This window comes from Dromiciops gliroides, chromosome 3, assembly GCF_019393635.1.
Source record: "Dromiciops gliroides isolate mDroGli1 chromosome 3, mDroGli1.pri, whole genome shotgun sequence".
In the NCBI taxonomy this organism is placed as follows: Eukaryota; Metazoa; Chordata; class Mammalia; order Microbiotheria; family Microbiotheriidae; genus Dromiciops; species Dromiciops gliroides.
In genome coordinates, this window is record NC_057863.1 from 88,003,470 (window position 1) to 88,024,834 (window position 21,365).

Here is a 21,365-nt window from a genome sequence, read left to right on the forward strand (position 1 = left end):
GAAGGAGCAGAAGAAAGCAATGTCGAAAAATCAAAGGAGAGGATATAGAGGAGTTGGGGATGATCACCTATGTAAAACAGTGAAGAAAGGTCAAGAAGGATGAGAAATGAGCAACATTACTATGTTTATCTCTTAACTGAAATATTTTCGTTTTTATTCTCTATATTCCAGGATTCATAATTTTTTTCTTTTTGGCCAGATACCTAGAATTTATAGCTTGAAAAATCTGATATTCTATCCTTCATCAAGTTACTTTCATTTAGATTAATAATAAAGGGGGCAGCTAGGTGGCGCAGTGGATAAAGCACCGGCCCTGGATTCAGGAGGACCTGAGTTCAAATCTAGCTTTAAGACACTTGACACTTACTAGCTGTGTGACCCTGGGCAAGTCACTTAACCCCAATTGCCTCACTAAAAAAAAAAATAATAATAATAATAAAGCAAATATTCAACTGAATAAGAATATGCTAAGTTCACCCATATGTCGCTTCTTTTTTTGGAGAAAAGTAGCTAATAATTGGAATAAAGTTTTTGAATGAGGGTCCTAGCTTTAGAGGTTTCCAGGCCCTGTACCTATATAAAAGAGCATAGTACCAGAATTCTGATTGGTAAAGCACTAATATATGACTCTGGCTACCTATCATGTAATGCATAAAGGAAGAACTGCTTTTTGGAAAGAAAAGTTAAACCAAAATTCATATAACACCTTGTTCAACTTGAAACCACATGAGACCAAATGAGAATTAGATTCTTTTTGAAGGAAATAAAAATGTTCCTACTCAATATACTACATATAAAACCCAATGTACTCAATATAAAACCAGTATGCCCAATATCATAAAAATAAAAGCAAATGACCGTGGCTAGGTACAAACTGCTAAGGGAAAATAGGATACTGTTGGCTGAATTCTTATTTATTTATTTATTTTTGGGGTTTTTTTTTTGGTTTTTTGTTTTTTTGCAGGGCAATGGGGGTTAAGTGACTTGCCCAGGGTCACACAGCTAGTAAGTGTCAAGTGTCTGAGGCGGGATTTGAACTCAGGTACTCCTGAATCCAGGGCCGGTGCTTTATCCACTGCGCCACCTAGCCGCCCCCTCTTTTTTATTTAAAAAAAATTTTTTTTTATTATTCTTTTTTATTTTTGGTGAGGCAATTGGGGTTAAGTGACTTGCCTAGGGTCACACAGCTAGTAAGTGTCAAGTGTCTAGAGGCCAGATTTGAACTCAGGTCCTCCTGTATCCAGGGCCAATGCTTTATTTGCTATATTTTGCAATTAAACTAAAAGTATATGGTTCACTTAGAAGAAACTGTTGTGAAAAAGCTTTATAGAATATCTTACTCCCCATCAAATTTTAATGCTGTAAAATTTTTCATGTTTCATTTTATTTTTTTAAAACAAATGTAGTGATGCCTTTTGATTTTACATTACAGCCATTTCTTCATATACTCTCTACCACTGCTCACTCCACTCCCCACAAAAAAACTTAAAGGGCACTTGTCTTCTCTCCCCATACCAACCAGTTAACAGGTATAAAGACCTGTCCATGGGCAACTAGATGGCGCAGTGGATAAAGCACCAGCCCTTGATTCAGGAGGACCTGAGTTCAAATCCAGCCTCAGACACTTGACACTAGCTATGTGACCCTAGGCAAGTCACTTATCCCTCATTGCCCTATAAAACAAAAGACCTCTCCAAAACCTCAAAACCATATCAAAGCCTCTAACCTGATACAGAAATCCTGGCTCACACCTAGGTTACTTTTTTTTTTTTTTTTAAGTGAGGCAATTGGGGTTAAGTGATTTGCCTAGTAAGTGTTAAGTGTCTGAGGCTGGATTTGAACTCAGGTACTCCTGACTCCAGGGCCGGTGCTCTATCCACTGTGCCACCTAGCTGCCCCTCCTAGGTTACTTTTAATACTTTCATCTATGAACAGAAAAACGAATTGAAAAAAAAATTTTAAACTGTGATTCAATGAAAAATTTCAGCAATGTAAATGATCTAAGCACTAAAATCTCTCCAGTAATGCATGCTTAAGCATAAATGAATGAAATAATGTACCAATGGAAAAAAATTAAATTGATAATATAGTTTAGACACTAAAGGAGGATTCTCCATCAATTTTGGGGGGGGCTGGGCAATGAGGGTTAAATTTCTTGCCCAACCAAGGTCACACAGCTAGTGTCAAGTGTCTGAGGCAGGATTTGAACTCAGGACCTCCTGAATCCAGGGCTGCTGCTTTATCCACTGCACCACCTAGATGCTCCCCATTCCATCAATTTTTTAAAAGAAGATGAAATAAGATGACAACAAGGGAAACTGCAAAATGATATCCAGTATCTACAAAAATCTATGGAAGATGGGGCAGCTAGATGGCGCAGTGGATAGAGCACCGGCCCTGGAATCAGGAATACCTGAGTTCAAATCTGGCCTCAGACACTTAATACTTAACTAGCTGTGTGACCCTGGGCAAGTCACTTAACCCCAACTGCCTCACTAAAAAAAAAAAAAAATCTATGGAAGAAACAATGAACAGAATCAATTAAAATGATCAAATAAGAATAATAATACAAACAAAATTGAAGAACAAGCCTAGAAAGCAACAGAACTTAAAAGACAGAGATACCAATGGAGCACATGGGCTCTCACTACGGAACTGCTTTCTTTTTTTTTTCCAGTTGTACAATTCTCTAATGATATTCTTCATATTATTTCCTGTGGACAATTTCTGGTTTATAATGTATTGCAGCCTGCTCATGCCCAGCATATACTTCTCTGAATCCCTTTGTTCTACTGGGATTTCATGCTCCTCTCTCATTTCTGATTTAAAAGCTAACAATTTTCCTAAAGAATTTAAACTTTATAAAAATTAACATATAACCTTTTCATAGTAATATAAAGGAACTACTGTAAATTCAACTAGAAAAGAATAATCTAAGGATGCTGGCTTCAAGTTTTAACTTACTCAAAGGTGTGGTGTCAGGAGGTGGAAAGTTCTCAGTGAAGTTGACATTACATAAGTCTGTTCTGCAACAGCAGAAACGGTATGTTCCATTCTGAATTGAGGGAGGGGTGGTTGTTACAACACATTCTTCAAAGTGACACTCTTCAGGGTCTCCAATGTGAGACCAACATCCTACAAAGCAACATTTATATAAAGTAGGTTAGGAGAAAAGTCACACTCTCCAAATTTAACATTCATATGTGCATGTAATATACATTTATGTTCATTTTTTTCCTATAGACGATTGCAATTTAACTCTGCATTTTTCTTTTCTGCAGCCAAATAAAAATATACAATTTGTAGGTAATTACAAGATAAAATTACTTTAGGTCAGAAAAGTATGACTTGCCTTGTTTCACGAGATTTATGTCCCCTTTGGATTTTTCCCAAAGTCCATAGCAGGTGCTACCCTTTGAACATAAAACAGTGCCATTTTCATGGGATATACGACTTTCACCAATCCCTGGATCTTGCTGATATGGATCTTTAAATGCACATAGCCGTTCTTGATTCTGGGAAGCTAAAAAAGAAAAGAAAAGAGAAAGAAATAAAGGAATCAATGGAAAAATAAAATTCATAGTTTTCTTATACAAAATCCCCACATATTCAAAGTTATATGGATTTCACTTTTTTGTTCCCAACACCAAAAGACAATTATAAGAGCTACTCTTCCTTTGTTTTGTAATATTATATTGTCCAACAAAGTAACTTTCAAAATAACTTGATAAAAGCAATTATCCATGATCAAAGAAACTCCTACGCTTTATTTTCTCCCCACTAATAAAGAAAATGGCCAACACCAGATTTTCAAAGGATTTACTTTCTACCCTTCCCCATTCCAGTCAAAAGGGGAAAAATGAATAATGTATCCATAACATAATAAAGTTGGTACCAGGAAAATAGTAGACACTAATTGGCCTTTAGATGAGTTTCTAGTGGAAGTTTGCACATATGCATGCCCCAAACCAGAAAAAAAAAAATTTCCCAATATCTGAGAAATACCAATGTTGAGATCTTTTCAATTTTCAAAAGAGCTATGACTATTAATAAATGCATACTCTTCCCTAAACAGATGATAACTTTCACATCCTCTGGTGCTTATAAAACACACATGTCATATAAATGTTTTAATAATAATGAGTAAATTATAAGCTCTAGAAGTAGCAAAAATTCATTTATTATCTAGATAAATTAAATACTTTGGAAAATCTATAGTACTTCAGCTATGAATTATAGAATTGTACATCATGATTTAATAAAATTAATAATATAAATGCATGTCTTTTTATTTTATTTAAAAACAACAACAACAAAGAATGGCACAATACCAAGAAAGGATCATCAACAGTCAGAGGCCACGCTTGAACCACTACCACATTCTCACATACAACTTTGTTTTACTGAATTTGATACAATTACCACCAAATAATCGATAAGTATTAGGTGCCTATGTGCTCAGCACTGTGCTAGGTGTCATAGGAGATATCAAGGCAAACAAAAGACACAGTCCCTGACTTCCTAAGAAACCTTAATTAACTGGACAAGAGAGCTTTCCTGTTGGAAAGAGAATATGCTGATTGGACAAGACAATAATAATGGTTTGCAAAAGACTTTACATATATTACTTCGTTTGACTGTCACAACACTGTGAGGTAAGCACTATTACAATCTTCATTTTACAGATAAGGAAACTGAGGCTGAAAGGTTAAGTGACTTGCCAAGAGTCACAAGGCTAGTTGATGTTTGAATCAGGATTCAAACCCTAGCTTTCCAATATTCTAGCCACTATTCCATGATAGTTTTTTTAAATTACATTTTATTTTTTCAATAAGCAAAAATCCTTCTCCTTTTTTTCCATCCTGACCATTAATTGAGAAAGAAAGAAAAATAAAACTGTTAAAACATGTATAGTCAAGCAAAACATGCCCCTTCCTCTTCCCCCAAGAAAATATGACTTAATTGGTAGTCTTTTAGCTTTCTATCAGGAAGTGGGTAGCACATTTCATCATTGGTCCTCTAGAATTCCACTTGTTTGTTGTTTTGTTTTTTGGGGGTTTTTAAGTGACTTGCCCAGGGTCACACAGCTAATAAGTGTTAAGTGTCTGAGGCTGGATTTGAACTCAGGTCCTCCTGAATCCAGGGCCTGTGCTCTATCCATTGTGCCACCTAGCTGCCCCCCCCTTCATCATTTCTTATAGCACAAGAGTTTTCAGTAACATTTATATAACATAACTTCATCAGCTATTCTCCAATTAACGCAAACTCACTCAATTTCCAATTCTTTGTCCCTGCAAAAAGAGGCGTGGATATTTTTGTATATCCTTAAAAGTTTGCTTTATTTAGGACTAATCCTTCCTTTGTTCTACTTGCCTTCCAATTCCTCCTTCTTCCTTCTTCTCTTTCCATCTATTTCTCTGTTGAGTAAAATATTTCTTTACTGAACTCTGTATTGTGAGTTTGTATTGAGTGCATTTTCTTACCTCCTTTGCACAGTTCATATGAGAGCAATCAGCCATTTCTCTCACCTCTTCCTCCTTATTTATATAGACTTCTATTTCTACCAATTATGAAATAATTCTCCCTAACTTTCTGCTTCCTTTCTCTCCTAAGACATTCCCCTTTCCCTCCCTTTCCATTCTTTTAAGATCATCAAGACAGGAGAGAACCACTCCCAGGCTTTCTGTCTAATTAGATATCCTCTATGATCCCTGATGAAGGTAGGATTCAAAAGAGATATGTGCATCACCTCTCATATAAGAATGTAATCATTTTATCATTGTTTATGTTTATCTTTTTATGACTCCTGTGTTTTTTCTTCACAATTTCTATGAAGCTCTTTCTTTTCTATTCATCAAGAATGCTTGAAAGTCTTTTATTTCATTAAAGATCCATTCTTCCCACCAATTCTGGTAGGATTATACTCAGCTTTGCTAGGTAAGTTGTTCTTGGATGTAAGCCTATATCCTTTTGCCTTCTGGAATATTCATTTTCCAGATTTTGAAGACAGATGTTCTTTCTGAAATATCATATTTCCATTCTTTGTACCATGCTCTTGTTCCTTTATAATAGTCTGCTAAATCGTGCATGATCCCAAAATTACCTCCCTAGTACTTGGATTCTTTCCTTCTGGCTGCTTGTAGTATTTTTCTTTGACCTGGATGTTCAGGATTTTGGCTATCGAATTCCTGCCAATGTCTAGGATGGTCTTGTGGCTGCTTCTTTGGAACCCTGGGTGTTATGTTATTCCCAGGTTGTCAGGGAAAGTTCTAGCTGGAGCCCTACAAACTCCCAAAGTGGTCTGATTCAGGATACAGTCTTATCACTACCTCCTTTGGTCTGACTTCTACAAATTCCTGTCACAGGTTTGGGTCTGAGCAACAGGCTCATTTAGTGCCCCATTTAGAGTTTTAGTAGACTGCTGCTGGACTCAGACACAATTAGCCAGCTGCTAAGCTCTGCTGGTTCAATGACAGAGCTGTAGGCTTCTTTCTGGTCTGGAATTCATGTCTTGATTATTCCTCTGTAGGCATTAGACCAGGCTAAAAGCTTCCAGTGAGACTCTGCTTCCCTCCCAGGGTCCAGTCCACACAGCTGCTGCTTGCTTCCAAACTTCCTCTTTGCTCACACACAGCCCAAAGCCTACAACTACTACTCACCCTGAAATGCTGGCCCTGAGAACAGGCCCTCTCCTCAGTGCCCCCTGGACCTATGAACTGAAATTGGAGAGTAATGACAAAGTTGCCAGTTGGCACCTGTTCCTGCATGCTACATAAATTTAGGCCCCTCTTTCCTGGATTTAGGACTTCCTTCTGCCCTGGTACACTGCTGCTCCTTGGGCTAGAATTTTCTGTGAAGGATACTCCAGGCCAGACCCCATTCCAGTGTCCATACATCTTTCTCTCTGTCTCCCTATGCCTATCAGAGCTATACACATGATTTGCTGATTTTTTTTTCTCTTGGGTTTCCTGACCCAGGACTAAATCTGGTGTTTTCTACATCTTTGGTGAGGAGTTTCAGAGAGGGAGGTAGAGATTGTTCTATTTCTCCCTACTACTCTACCACTTTGGCTTCACTTCTCTAGAGTTCTCACTATACATGAATGAATGGGCATTTGCCTACCCAAAAGACTATTGTGAGATTTTATTTGGGGTCCAGAACTGCAATTTCCTGGGTATAAGTTAACTCCCAATATGTGATGCAGTGATATGTTTGCTCCCTTTAAAGTAAGAGGACGTGGGTTTGAATACCATGTGTACCACCCACTATGTGACTAACATCTATCTGTAAGTCTTAATTTTCTTATCTGCAAACAAGACTGAACTGGACATCCTTTAGTGCTCCTTCTATCTCCAAATTTATGATCTCATGACAGATAGTCAGTTCATCTTAAGAGGATACTTGAGGGGTTCCCTGACTTGCCTATGGTCACACAACTAGGATCTGACTTCCTTGATGTTTTTCTCATGTAACCCTCCATCTCACACGTCTGCACTCACCATCCCAGAGCATTCGATGTTTGTCTTCATCACTGCTGTCCCTCATAATTTCTAGTTTTCTCTAAGATTCAGTTTTTGGTTTGTTGTTGTTTTTTTTTTTAGTGAGGCAATTGGGGTTAAGTGACTTGCCCAGGGCCACACAGCTAGTAAGTGTTAAGTGTCTGAGGTTGGATTTGAACTCAGGTCCTCCTGACTCCAGGGCTGGTGCTCTATCCACTGCGCCATCTAGCTGCCCCTAAGATTCCGTTTTAAAGGCTGTCTTCTATACAATACCCCAATGACCTAGTAGCTTTTGTGTCTATGTGTGTGTCTATGCATACATATATCATGCATATCTGCATATTCAATTGTCCTCTTGATAGACTGTAGGCTCCTCAAAGGCAGGGACTATATCACTTTTCTCTTTGTACCCCCAGCACCCAGGACACTGTCTGGTACAGAGTAAGCACTTAATACATTTGACTGACTGTCAGGAGGCAGGAGTTGACTATCACAGAGGTTTGAATTATCCAGCTACTGTCTAAGAGCAGAGAGTTATACAGTAAGTATCCTTCTACCTGGGTAGAGGAGAGTTTCCTGACTAGGGGGTTCCTCACACCAGGAGCAGTGTGTAAAAACTAAACAACAACCACCATAACCATTTTTATTAGGTTCCTATCTTTTTAAAAATGTGCCATGGCCTGAAGCTTTTGAACACCGTGTGCCTGGCCCCATTTTCCCAAGCTCTGTAATTTCGATTGTGGGATTTTACATAGTGGTTCAGTCTACCCATGAGAATTAATATTTCTTTAATTATTAAACTTGCCTTTATTTAAGAAAAAAGAGGAACAGCACTGTCTCACACCTCATTACTATCACTCACAGCATTACTATCTTTGAAAGAAGGAACCCCAGTAGAGATAAAGCACCATCAGTAAAGACCCCAGCCTCCTCAGCAGTCACAACGACTAACGAGCCAGAAAAGAAAGCTCTTGCCAACAAAGTCCTGGGCACCATAAAAAATGGTTCAATGCCAGAAATGCAAAAGATTTTATCATGACACCAACAAAGCTATGTTTGTACACCATTTCTATATTCCTTCTACAGTCTACTCAAATTGATTCATTAGATCTTACCATGTACCCTACCACTGAATGCTCCACCCATTAGAATTGTGGACTCTTTGAAATACACTCAAGGCTGTCATCTAATCATTTCTACCAGATGCCAGATTTCATCATGCTCTTGCCCGACCTTTTCAAATCCTTTTACATGTTGTACCTCTCCCCCCACCCCTATTAGATGCGAATTCCTTGAGGGTAGGGTCTTATTTGTTTTGGTTTTTTATTCCCAGTTTTAGCACAGTGCCTGAAGCCACTTAATAAATGTTTACTGATTAAAACAAAATAGAAAACAGTCCCTAACTTAAGGAAATTACAGTCAACAAACATTTATCTTTTTTCCCATCTTAATGGTATTTTATTTTTCCCAATTACATGAAATATAGTTTTCAACATTCATTTTTATTAGATTTTGAGTTCCAATTTTTTTTCCCTTCCCTAAGACAGCAAGCAATCTGATACAGGCCAAACAGCTCAATCATGTTAAACATATTTCCACACAAGTCACGTTGTGAAAGAAGAATCAGAACAAAAGGAGAAAACCATGAGAAAGAAAAAACAAAAAACAAAAGAAGTGAAAATAGTATGCTTCAATCTTCATTTAGACTCCATAGTTATTTTCCTGCATGAGGAGAACATTTTCCATCTTGAATCTTTTGGCATGTATTGCTGAGAAGAGCTAAGAGTCCATCACAGCTGATCATTACACAATGTTGCTGTTACTGTGTATGTTCTCCTGGTTCTGCTCACTTCATTCAGCATCAGTTCATGTAAGTCCAGTATTTTTCTGAAATCTGCCTGCTCATCATTTCTTATAGCACAATAGTATTCCATAAAAAAGAGGAAATGACCCACATGTACAAAATATTTATAACATCTCTTTTTGTGGTAGCAAAGAATTGGCAATTGAGGGGATGCCCATCAATTGGGGAATGGCTAAACAAGTTGTGGTATATGAATGTAATGGAATACTACTGTATCAAAGAATGGCAAAACAAAGGCAAGAAAATGTTTACTTTTAAGGAAGCCTGTAAGTTAGCATACCTTAACAAAAGTCTAGTAAGGCTTAAGGGAAAATAGACAATAGGCTTTAAATTTTTATGTGGACCTCTGTATTAAATGAATCTTAATTGGATCTTTAATATGGTTCTCTGTATTGAATTTTATATAAACATTTGTTACAGGTGAAAATTTGTATTCTCTTAATCTAGCAACATAGTATCAGGGGATAGGTATTTGTAGCTTTGGTAGGGACCAAACTGCTTTAAATAAAGTCAAGAAATAATGCATGGTTTACTAGCTCATATATTTTTGGAAGTATTTTTCTTAAACAGAAAATTTTCTAAGTAGTCAAAATCTTTGTGAAATCCTTTGGTTGTCTAAAAGGATAACTTTCCATTCATTTTCCATTCGAAAGAAGAATTTGAACCATGTATAAAAAGTAGTGTTGATTACATAAAGTTTAAAAGGACTATTAAGAATAATTAACAACACTGTATAGGAAGGACAAAATAAAGTTACAACCAAAAAGTAAGGTAGCAGGTACTCGAAATTTAACCACAATGATCAGATGTTAAGAGAATTTGAATGTTTCTTTCACGGGACTTTTTCTATAAGATGGAATCAAGGAGGGCCATGAATTGCATTGTAAACTCCTAGAGGTCAAGAATTGTGTCTGACTTGCTTTGTCATACTGGAGCATCTGTTGTTTCTTAGAAGAAACATAAATAGTGCTCAACAGTTTTGCATCATTTAAGTGTTAAAAATGCAGATAAAAGTTATGATCTTTTTATAGCATCCTATAAAATGAATATTGAGCAGTGACACGGAGAAATGAAACAACATTTTATTGCTGCTCCCTTGTAAATGTATATATTTAGCCAAATCACTGAGAATAAAGAGGTCACATTTTCTGTTTGCATTTGCTGAGTAGAACAGTTCCTGCTAGTCATAAGAAGCAGCTTCATTTGCAGGAACAGATGCTTCAAGTCTAGAATATGCAGCTGTTTTTTATTCTCTACATCATGACATGGGACTAATCAGAAAGTAATGTGTAAAAAGAGATGGCACTAAATTAACATGCCTGAACTGGAGTTAACTGTTAGTTGTGGTGAGAAATCAAAATCATCTCTATAAATTTTAAATAATGTGGTTTATTTCTTTTAAAATAGGAAAGATGAAAACAATCACCTACTCATCATCTGTTCTCAGAACTAGCTTTCTATTGGAGGGGGGAAATAGGCATTTATATTGTACCTATTACGTCCCAAACTGTGCTAAGAGCTTTTTATAAATATTATCTCATTTTATTCCTATAACAACCTTGCAAGAGAGGTGCTGTTATTGTCCTTATTTTACCACTGAAGAAAGAGAAGGCTGCAAGAGGACTTAACCAGGATCACACAGACAGTGAGCGCCTGAGGCTGAATTTGAACTTGAGTTCTCTGGACTCCGGGCCCAAGCATTATATCTACAGTGTCATCTCTATAATCAGCATAAGGTTTCCTCTATAATCAGTTTCATTAGAATTAGGAACATATGAGAATAACTGTTTTATTTTAAAGTTGATGGAGAAAAGCCTCCTATAATGATTCTTTGTGCAAAACTAAATTATGTACCTGACATGGAAACCAGTGTTGTCTTCTATATTCCCAAGGTGCTTAAAAGTAAAAAGGTGAACAATAGGAAACAACTCCTGGTGGTTTCCACCTCCACCTCCACCTCCATTACAACATGGACTTCACAGTAAAATCGTTACCAGTGAAAAAGCATTTCTTTTTTTTCCTTTTTCTTTCTTTCTTTCTTTTTTTTTGGTAGGGCAACTGGGGTTAAGTGACTTGCCCAGGGTCACACAGCTAGTAAGTGACAAGTGTCTGAGGCCAGATTTTAACTCAGGTCCTCCTGAATCCAGGGCCAGTGCTTTATCCACTGTGCCATTTAGCTGCCCTGAAAAAGCATTTCTAGTGCTTTCTGAGCAGTTAGGAATTACATAAAGAAAATGAATTGAACATTTATATCTTTTACCCAGAGATCCCACTGTTATGTATTGTGGAAATTTATTTTGATTTGGGGACCCTACCTTTAGGCTGAGATTAGAAAGCTTTAGGCCCTCAGGGTCTCTTCCCCTCCTCCTCAGCTTCAGCTGAGCCAAAAAGCCCCACGGGCTGTACAAGATACCAGGTCAGACAGTTGGGGGGAAAAAGCCCCAGCTCCCTCCGACCTGAACGGAGAGATACCGGGCTTGTCCAGGCTGGGCTCTGGTGAGGCACATTCCCCCAGTCCCAGCCGCAGCCCTGACTAGCAGATTAGCTTGGTCTGTGGGGGCGCAGGAAGCCCCAAGATTTGAGTGGAGAGAAGAAAAGGTATATATAGACCTGGGAGTTAGACAGCAAGGGGGTTCGAGCGGACAAGGACGGATGAGAGAGGCTGAGAAGAGGTTCGGACAAGGGTGGGGGTAGGGAATGAGACGAACAGCAACGCAGGACTAGGAGCAAAGGTGGCAGAAGACAGACTGAACAGGAGGCAGGAGCACAGAACCGGTCAGCACAGGGTATAGGTTGGAGAAAGTGAAGATTAAGAGGAGTTAGAATAAAGTACCTGAGTGCCCTGAGGCCGGAGGCAGCTAAGGCCCTTATTGTATTCAAGAAGTTCAAAATGTAGCAGGTGGGAAAGAGACACAGTGGAAAGAGACCAGGAAAGCAGTCAAGTTGTGCATTTTATTTTCCTGTATTCTTAATTTTCAATAGTATCTCATAAATAAACTCTGCCTTGATTATTTGGTTAAGAGGCTTCTTAATCCTGTGCTTATCAATTTGGGAGTGGAGCAGTGTCGTGGAACTTTATAAATGGCTCACATTAAATTAACAGCAGTCAGATAGCCAAATAGTCAAAAGTCCCCAGATTAGTCTTCCATAGATCAGTCCCCCCAAAATTAGCCCTAGTTAACAAAAGTATTTCTACATTTTAATGGCGACCGTGGCAGGACTTATGGCCCAATTATAATTTGTCTAAGCTTATAATTTTTCATAAATCCAATTATATAATTTTTCCAGGTTAGTTATAGTTATTAATAATTAATTTTTGTACAGTATATATGTCACAAGGAGTTAAAAGATTTTTTTAAACGGTATCATATATGCAAAAAAATCATAGCAAAACTTTTTGAAATAGCAAAAAACTGGAAATAACATTGACCATCAGCTGAGGAATGGTTTAAAAAACACACAACTGTGGTACATAAACACAAGAGAAGCCTAGGAAGACTTATGTGAACTAATACTAAGAATAGACAGGAAAACAATACAATAATTTAATGGGAAAAAATTAAAATTGAATGCTGTGAATTATAATGACCAAGTTTAGTTCCAAAGTAGAGATGTAACAATGAAATTCCCTCCCGTCTTGGACAAGGTGGAAGACTATGGATCTGGAATACTGCTTATACTGTTATGTACACTGATGTATTGATTAGTTTTGCTGTTTTTCCCCTCTCCACATATTTTTTAAGAGGGATTACTCTCTTGGTGATGAAGGCCAAAGGAATATATCAGAAAATAAATATTATATAAAAACAAATGATATGAATAGAATATTTTTAAAAGATGCTTTCTCAAACTTCCTCATCATCTCACAGTCCAGTGACATTACCTCCCACTACTTTTTACTTTATTCCAGTCTCAAGAGTTGACCCTTCTGCTAAGGCCAACCTCTCTACATATACCCTTGATTCTATCTCCTCCCATCTTCTCCATCAGACTGCCCCCAGTATCATGCCTTGTCTCTTCAACCTCTCCCAACCAGGCTTATTATATTTCTCTTACCCTTCCTGGCCCCCAGAGTTCTTATGTACCTTGAGGGAGTTGGGGAATCTCTTTTTTCTGACATATGTTTGAGCCGGATAGCCATTTTCCCCTCATTTTAGGGGCCCAGTGACTAGCACCTAATTCCATTTAACCACTTGGCTTCAGATAAGCTTCCATAAAATGATATTTACCTCAAAGATATAGCAAAAACAAACATATAAACATTTCCCTAATACCTCAGGGACATGCAATTCTCCATATCCCCCTCCCTTTTCGAAGACAGAGGGATTAAGCCCTTAAATCAGTTCCTACACAGCATTTGGTCCCAAGTTTACATTCTAAGCTGGTGTTACTTTTGACTTCTACTGGTTTGAAATACAGGATTACTGGTCTTCAGGACATTGCAGATGGGCTGGCTGCAATACCCAACCTGGGTTCCCGGACCTCCCAGATCCCCAAGGCTCCTGCTCCAGACTCAGACCACTGACTCTACTTCTTGCAGCTGAATCAGAAAAGAACTAAGGAAAATTATCCTGGAAGTATCACACAGGAATATTTCTTAGGGGTCATATGGCCTCACTAGTAAAGGAGGCCATAACCTCCCCTTCCTTCCACCATGAATAAAGAAGTCACCTCCCTCAAACCAAACTAGAATATAAAATCCCAGCTGATCCTGAGTTAGGCCATTTTGAAGATACTAACACTGACGGGAATGTGGCCAATGGAAAAAATGACCCTCACAACCACCTCGTAGGTCAATGCATAATGTCATGTGTACACTAGTCCAATAACACTTATGAGACACCTATCCATTTCTCCTTGATCTTGCCATATGACTAGCCCATCTTTTTCTTTTTCTTTTTTTTTTTAAATGAGGCAATTGGGGTTAAGTGACTTGCCTAGGGTCACACAGTTAGCAAGTGTCAAATGTCTGAGGCCAGATTTGAACTCAGGTACTCCTGACTCCAGGGCCGGTGCTCTATCCACTGTGCCACCTAGCTGCCCTAGTCCATCTTTTTCAAGCTATCATTTCTTAGAAGATATCCTTCACACTGAGTATCCTTTACAATCCCTCATCTATAATATATTTCAGCTTGTTCATGTGGTACCTCACCACTAAGGATACTCAACTTTAATTCTTCACAGACTATAGTGTTCCATGACATAAAAGATAACCAAAAGGCTATTGGTAAATTAATGTGTAGAAGATACTTCATGTTCCTCTCATGCCAAATACAAATGACAGCTGCAGTGAAAACATGTTAGACTTTGAGTTAGAAGACTTGGACTGGAATCCTGTCTCTGACCACGTGACTCTAAGTCACTCAACATTTCCAAGTCAATTTCTTCATCTATAAATGCAAATAATGATATACTTTATAAGGTTGTTGTGATCATAACCTACCCCCATACCTGGTTTATTTATGTGTGCATTTATTTATTCATTCATTCATTTATTATCTATGGTGAGGCAATGGGGGTTAAGTGACTTGCCCAGGGTCACACAGCTAGTAAGTGTCAAGTGTCTGAGGCTGGATTTGAACTCAGGTCCTCCTGAATCCAGGGCTGGTGCTTTATCCACTGTGTCACCTAGCTGCCCCCCTTACCTGGTTTATTGCAATAGGCTTCTGGTTGGTTGCTCTGCCGCAAATCTTTCTCCACTTAAATCCATCTTCCACTCAGCTGTCAAACTGATCTTTTTAAAGCACAGGTATGACCATGTCACCTCCCCTCTTCTACTCAGTAAATGCCAGTGCTTCCCTATTACTTCCAGGATCAAATATAAATTCCTCTGTTAACATTCAACACCCTTCACAACCTAGCCTCTTCCTACCTTTCCAGTATTTTTACACTCTCCTCCCCTCTGCAAACTCTATGTTCTGGTGACACTGGTCTCCTTGCTGTTCTTTGCACAAGATATTCCATCTCCCAACTCTGTGCATTTTCACTAGTTGTCCTAAATGCTATTAATGCTCTTCCTCTTCACCTCCACTTTCTATCTTCCCTGTCTTCCTTCAAGTGCCAGAGAAAATCCCACCTTCTGCAAGTAGCCTTTCTCAGTATCTCTTACTGCCTAGTATCTCCACTGAGATTACTTGCAATCCACCATGCATATATATCCTGTTTTGTTTATGCATAGCTCTTTGCATGTTGTCTTCTCCATTAGAATATGAACTTTTTGGGAGCAGTGACTAATGCTTTTCTTTTTATCTCCAGTCCTTAGCACAGTGCCTGACACATGGTAGGTCTTTAATAAATGTAGGCTGGGGGCAGCTAGGTGGTGCAGTGGATAGAGTACCAGCCCTGGAGTCAGGAGGACCTGAGTTCAAATCTGACCTCAGACACTTAACACTTACTAGCTGTGACCCCGGGCAAGTCACTTAACCCCAATTGCCTCACCAAACTCCACCCCACCCCACCCCCCACCAAAATGTAGGCTGACTTGACAAGTGTGGAAGATGATTTGTAAACTTTAAAGCATTATAGAAATATAAATTACTACCCTCCTATTTTACATTTTATCTGAAATTAATTCCTTAGGACTAGCTATGGCAAATTCAGCCCTTAAACCAGAAGAGGTTCTAATAATATTTAAAGGTAGTATGGCTAGAGTTATAGTAGTTTCAGCAGTTGAAGAGTACTTCCCACAAATAGTCTTGGTACATACGCAAAAGGGTGAAAACAACAGGTCACTCTATCCCAAATAATTGTCTCCAGACTGTGTGTAACTATTATAACCCATAAAGCTAATGGGGCTAGCTTCTCTCTCTCCCCCAAGGGAGAGGAAACAAGACTTCAGAGAAATTGAGAGACTCATCTAGATTCAGAGAACCTAACCACCAAAACTTCTGATTTTAAGCACAATAATTTTTTGCCTAATATCTCATGCAACTTTCCTAGTTCAATGAAGGGCAACCAATCCAATTTAGTATCCAACGTAGAAGTCTAAGGCTTCTTTTTTTTAAATTTCATTTTGGGGGAAAGAACTTAATTAATAAAGTATACTAGTTATTGTGAATATGTTCCCATTGCTGACATATCAATCAACGAAAACACTTACTGAATGCCTTCTATGTGCCAGGAACTATGCCAGGAGTTGAAGAACTTACAGTTTATCAGGGAAGACAATATGTAAATATATACAAAATAAAGATAAGTAATTTTTAAGGGGCACTAGCAGTTTGAGCACTAGCAACTGGGGGAGAAGGAATCAAGAGAAGTCATGTAGAAAGTGGAATTCTAGCCAAGTTTTGTAGTAAATTAAGGATTCTAAGAGGCAGATGTGAAGAAGGAATGTGGCCCAGGCATGAAGGGACAGCCCATGAAAAGTCATGGAGAAAGGAGATGGAGTGCCTTGTAACAAACAGAAAGAAGGCCAATTTGGCTGGACTGTGTGGCATTGGCAGATGGCATGTTTGTGAAGGTTTGTGATTAAAAGGTTATAAAAAGATAAGCTGGAGCCAGGATTTGAAGAACTTCAAATGATCCTATAAGTTTTAGAGTTTATTGAGCAGGGGACTGAATATAGACCTGTGTTTTAGAACACATTGATTTGACTGCCTAGTGGAAGATGTATTAAAGACAGACTTGAGAAAAGAAATCAATAAGGGGCCAGCTAGGTGGCGCAGTGGATGGAGCACAGGCTCTGTATTCAGGAAGACCTGAATTCAAATCCCACCTCAGACACTTGACACTTACTAGCTGTGTGACCCTGGGCAAGTCACTTAACACTCATTGCCCTGCCCCCCCCCCCAAGAAACCAATTAGGAAGCTTTTACAAAAGTCCAGGAAAGAGGAGATGAACTCAGGTGGTGAACAGAGAATAGGGATCTTACAGAATAGATGTTGTAGAGGTAGAATCAAGAACTGGCAAATGATTGGATACATGCAGTGAGAGAGAATTAGAAGCTGAGGATGACTATAAGATTGTGTGTGAACTGGGTCACTCAAATGAGTGGTATCTTCAACAGTAACAGGGAAGTTCAGAAGAGAGGTGAGTTTTGGGTGGCAGGGAAGGTAATGGGTTTTGTTTCATATATGCTGAGTTTGAGATGTCTACAAAATTTCCACTTCAAAAGTCAGGTGGTCATATGGGACTCTAGCTGGATATAAAGATCTGAGAGTCACATATGTGGTAGAATAACAACAACAAAAGAACTAATTGTGGATAATTTTTTTTTTTTAGTGAGGCAATTGGGGTTAAGTGACTTGTCCAAGGTCACACAGTTAGTAAGTGTTAAATGTCTGAAGGGATTTGAACTCAGGTACTCCTGATTCCAGGGCCGGTGCTCTATCTACTTCGCCACCTAGCTGCCCCTAAATGTGGATATTAATGAAATCAGAGGCAGGTAGTGAATAGCATGCTCAATTTTTAAAAAATCTAAAGAACTAGAGTGTTAGGAAAGCACAAGGAAGATAGTTTATGCAATCAAAAGAAAAGGTTTAGAGCAATGCCTTTGACAAAGATAGTGTCAAAACAATACCATATTTGGCAGAAATCTCTTGACTGGACTGGATAATAATCTCTAAGATCACTTCCAGCTCTTAAAATTCTATGTTTCTGTGGGACAAGGGAAAGAAATTAAACTTATTTTCTTGGTCCAACATTAAAAGGATATGGTTCTTCATTTTCAAAACACAAGATGTAAAGACTTGTAGATATTTTAAACAGAAAAAACCCTAAATAACTAAATAAAAACTCCAAATGAACCTCATGAAAGTGCTCCAGAACCTACCAATACCAATTTACACATTAAAGAGAGAAATGAATTTCAGAGTCATAAGTGAAATCCAAATAGTGGACACCACAGTCAAATGATCAATCCAAATAATGTTCAGATTGTCAAGCTGAGATGAAACCAACATTTTTAGTAAGAAAAAATGTGGATAAGAAGGCAAAACAGTGAAGAGTTAGTTGTCATTCACATCAAACCTGACGGGAGAAGGAAAGGAAGAAAGCATGACCCACAAAAGCAAAGGACTAAATGCTGATTTGGGCTGGGCTCCAATAGGAATGATTTGGCATTGAAGTTCCTTTTAGCCAAAACAGAAAATGGAAAAGATAAGTTTTGAATGGTCCTGTAGCCCTTATTTCAAGTTTTAAGAATAAACATGACAATAAAATGTAAAACCCTTCACGATCTCACTCCAGCCTCCCTTCTAGGCTGATAACACATTACTTCCCCTCACACACTCCTTGCTCTAGCCAAACAGACCTACTTGCTGCTCCTCCTAAGAGGGCACTTCGTCTGTATCCCCTGAGTCTTTGCAGGGGCTCTCCCACACGCCTGCTCTGTTTAAGGGCTAACTCCTTCAAGAGGCTCTCCTTATTCCCCTACTTATTAGTGCCCAGGGTAATAGGTTATAGGTAAAACTGTAAGGAGATTGGAGTGATAAGAGCCACATCATGCAAGTGGTACTAAAGGCAGGGAGCCTTCAGGAGACAGGGGAAATCCAGAAGGAAAACATTTTGATATGGACATCTTAGAATCACAAGAGTAAGGACCTGTATTGAATCAAGAGACTCTGGTTCCAGTCTCAAATCTTCCATGTAACAGCCGTGGAACCTTGGACAAATCCTTCAACCTCTCTTATATTTGTTTTCTCACTGTAATCTGGGGCTAATAACAGCTATTTACCTTGATGGGTTATGAGGAAAATGCTTTGTAAACACTTCCAGATTTCTTTTTACCAGGAGCCAAGTTTCTGGTCCAGAAACTAATCCCTGGGGTACTTAACCCTATCGTGCCTGGGACTATAGTCTTGGGGCCTGCACTGTCCTGACAAGTGTTTTCCTCAGTTGGCCAAGGTTCTAGCTCTGCCTCTTCTCAACAGCCACTATGTCCCAGTCTATGTATCCCATGTCCTTCCTCCTCCTTCCCCCCCATACCAGTTCTGGAACCATAATCAATCAAATCAGCTGCCATTGCTCCTGGAAAGGATGTATTAATCTACTTTCCTTTGTCTCTACTCACCATCCCCAAAACATTTTAAACCAGAATCTCTTTCCCTGGCCATTATCCTCCTCTGAGTTCTCCCCCTTTATTAGAATATAAGCTATGTGAAGTTGGGACTTTCTCACTTTTGTATTTGTATTCTCAGAGCTTGGCACAATGCTCAACACACAGTAAGTGTTTAGTAGATGCTTTTTCATTCATATAAATATTACCTCTTCTAATCAAACGATCATTATTTACTGAGTGCCTACTTAGTGCTCATTTCTGCCCTCAAGATGAGTCATTTTCAACCTAGTACTAGCCTTTGCTCCAAATGTGCAGTTTTGGTGCCAAATCCTGTCCACCTCACTTTGAAAATGAAACAATTCTTTTTTTATTCCTATAACTCTTGCTTTAGTCCAGAAGCATATTTGTCCTTTGCCTACATCATTACAACTATCTTCAATCTAGATTCTTTGCAATTATTCCTCTATCCTCACCTAGTCAATTCCTAAGATAACCAGGGCTGTTTTAATCTGCCTATTATTCAGGTCATATGGCACTTCTATCTTAATGTGGATTTTCACTTAAGAGGACCCAGAATGATAATCTTTATTTCAAAGCCTGGATTCTAAAACTGGTTATTCCAAGCTACCTCATATTCTCTAATGTTCTACTACATTTCTCTGAAATTATTTTTGGTTGAAATGAAGCATAAGATTATGGAAAAAGTCTGAGCAAGAGGCTAAGTCCTGGAAGTACAAATGGTAATCAGAGACTCAGAAAGAAAAACAGAAGACATTTTTCAGAGTGGGCACTCTAATATCCCAAGCTAAGTCTCTGCATGTAGGTGCTGCAAGAAGATATGTCATAATAACAGGTGTTATTAGAACTGTGAATTGGTCTCATCATTTTGGAAAACACTCTGGAATTATGTTTTTAAAAATAGCTTCCTTATTCCCTAGTGCAAATTCCATATACCCACCCCACAGAAGTTAAAAACAGAAAGAAAAGTTCGCTACACACCAAAATATTTACAGCAGCACTTTTTGTGATAGCAAAGAACTGGAAACAAAGTAGGTATCCATCAACTGGGAAAAGACTAAACAAACTGGGGTACATGAATGCAATGTAATTTTATTGAGCTGTTAAGAAATTATTATGGGGTCAGGAATTTGGGACTATTAAAGCTTAAACTGGACAGCTAAAATCAAGGACAGACTCACCTTGAAAAGCAAGAGAATTAAGTCCATTAGGTGTGGCTGCTGCCTGAGTGGTGCCAAAGGGACAGAAATAGTTCCAGCAGCCCTTCACCTGACTTCTCCCAACCCACCCCCAATAAGGGACATTCCACCCTCAGGTGATCACCCCCATCTACTATCTATAAAACCTTTTCCCTTTCTCCTGTTCAAGAAGATTGGTATCTCAGAGAATCATCTCTGAACAATCTCCCCTTGAGAGGTTTTTTACTTCTCTCTTGGTTTCTCTTCTCTAAATCACTTTTTTTGGTTTGTTTTTGGTGAGGCAATTGGGGTTAAGTGACTTGCCCAGGGTCACACAGCTAGTAAGTGTTAAGTGTCTGAATCCGGATTTGAACTCAGGTCCTCCTGACTCCAGGGCCGGTGCTCTATCCACTGCGCCACCTAGCTGCCCCTGGTTTCTCTTCTCTAGCGCCTAAATAAAAGATTCTTTTATTCTCATTGGATTTGTGTGTGAGAGGGTGTAATTCTTTAAAGAGGAATACCTAGGGGCAGCTAGGTGGCACAGTGGATAGAGCACTGGCCCTAGAGTCAGGAGTACCTGAGTTCAAATCCGGATTCAGACACTTAATTACTAGCTGTGTGACCCTGGGCAAGTCACTTAACCCCAATTGCCTCACTAAAAAAAAAAAAAGAAAAGAAAAGAAAAAGAAAAGAGGAATACCTAAGGACCTCCACCACCCACCAATTTCCCCTGTGACAGAAATTATAAATTTGGGACTTCTGGTCCAAATAGCTACTTTCCTAAACAGAGATAGTCTACCCAACT

The 21,365-nt window shown here is 38.7% G+C and overlaps 1 protein-coding gene across 3 annotated transcripts in view; it reads right to left on the minus strand.

The window, feature by feature from the left end:
* The window catches only part of BMPR2 (bone morphogenetic protein receptor type 2), a 195,945-nt gene that overhangs the window by 85,109 nt on the left and 89,471 nt on the right, over positions 1–21,365 (minus strand). For all 3 annotated transcript variants that reach the window (XM_043997116.1, XM_043997114.1, XM_043997115.1), the window contains exons 2-3: positions 3,353–3,523; positions 2,965–3,135 (exon numbers count right to left, since the gene is read on the minus strand). In XM_043997116.1, the coding sequence (XP_043853051.1) occupies positions 2,965–3,135; positions 3,353–3,523 (342 nt within the window). The remainder of the gene's footprint in view (positions 1–2,964; positions 3,136–3,352; positions 3,524–21,365) is intronic.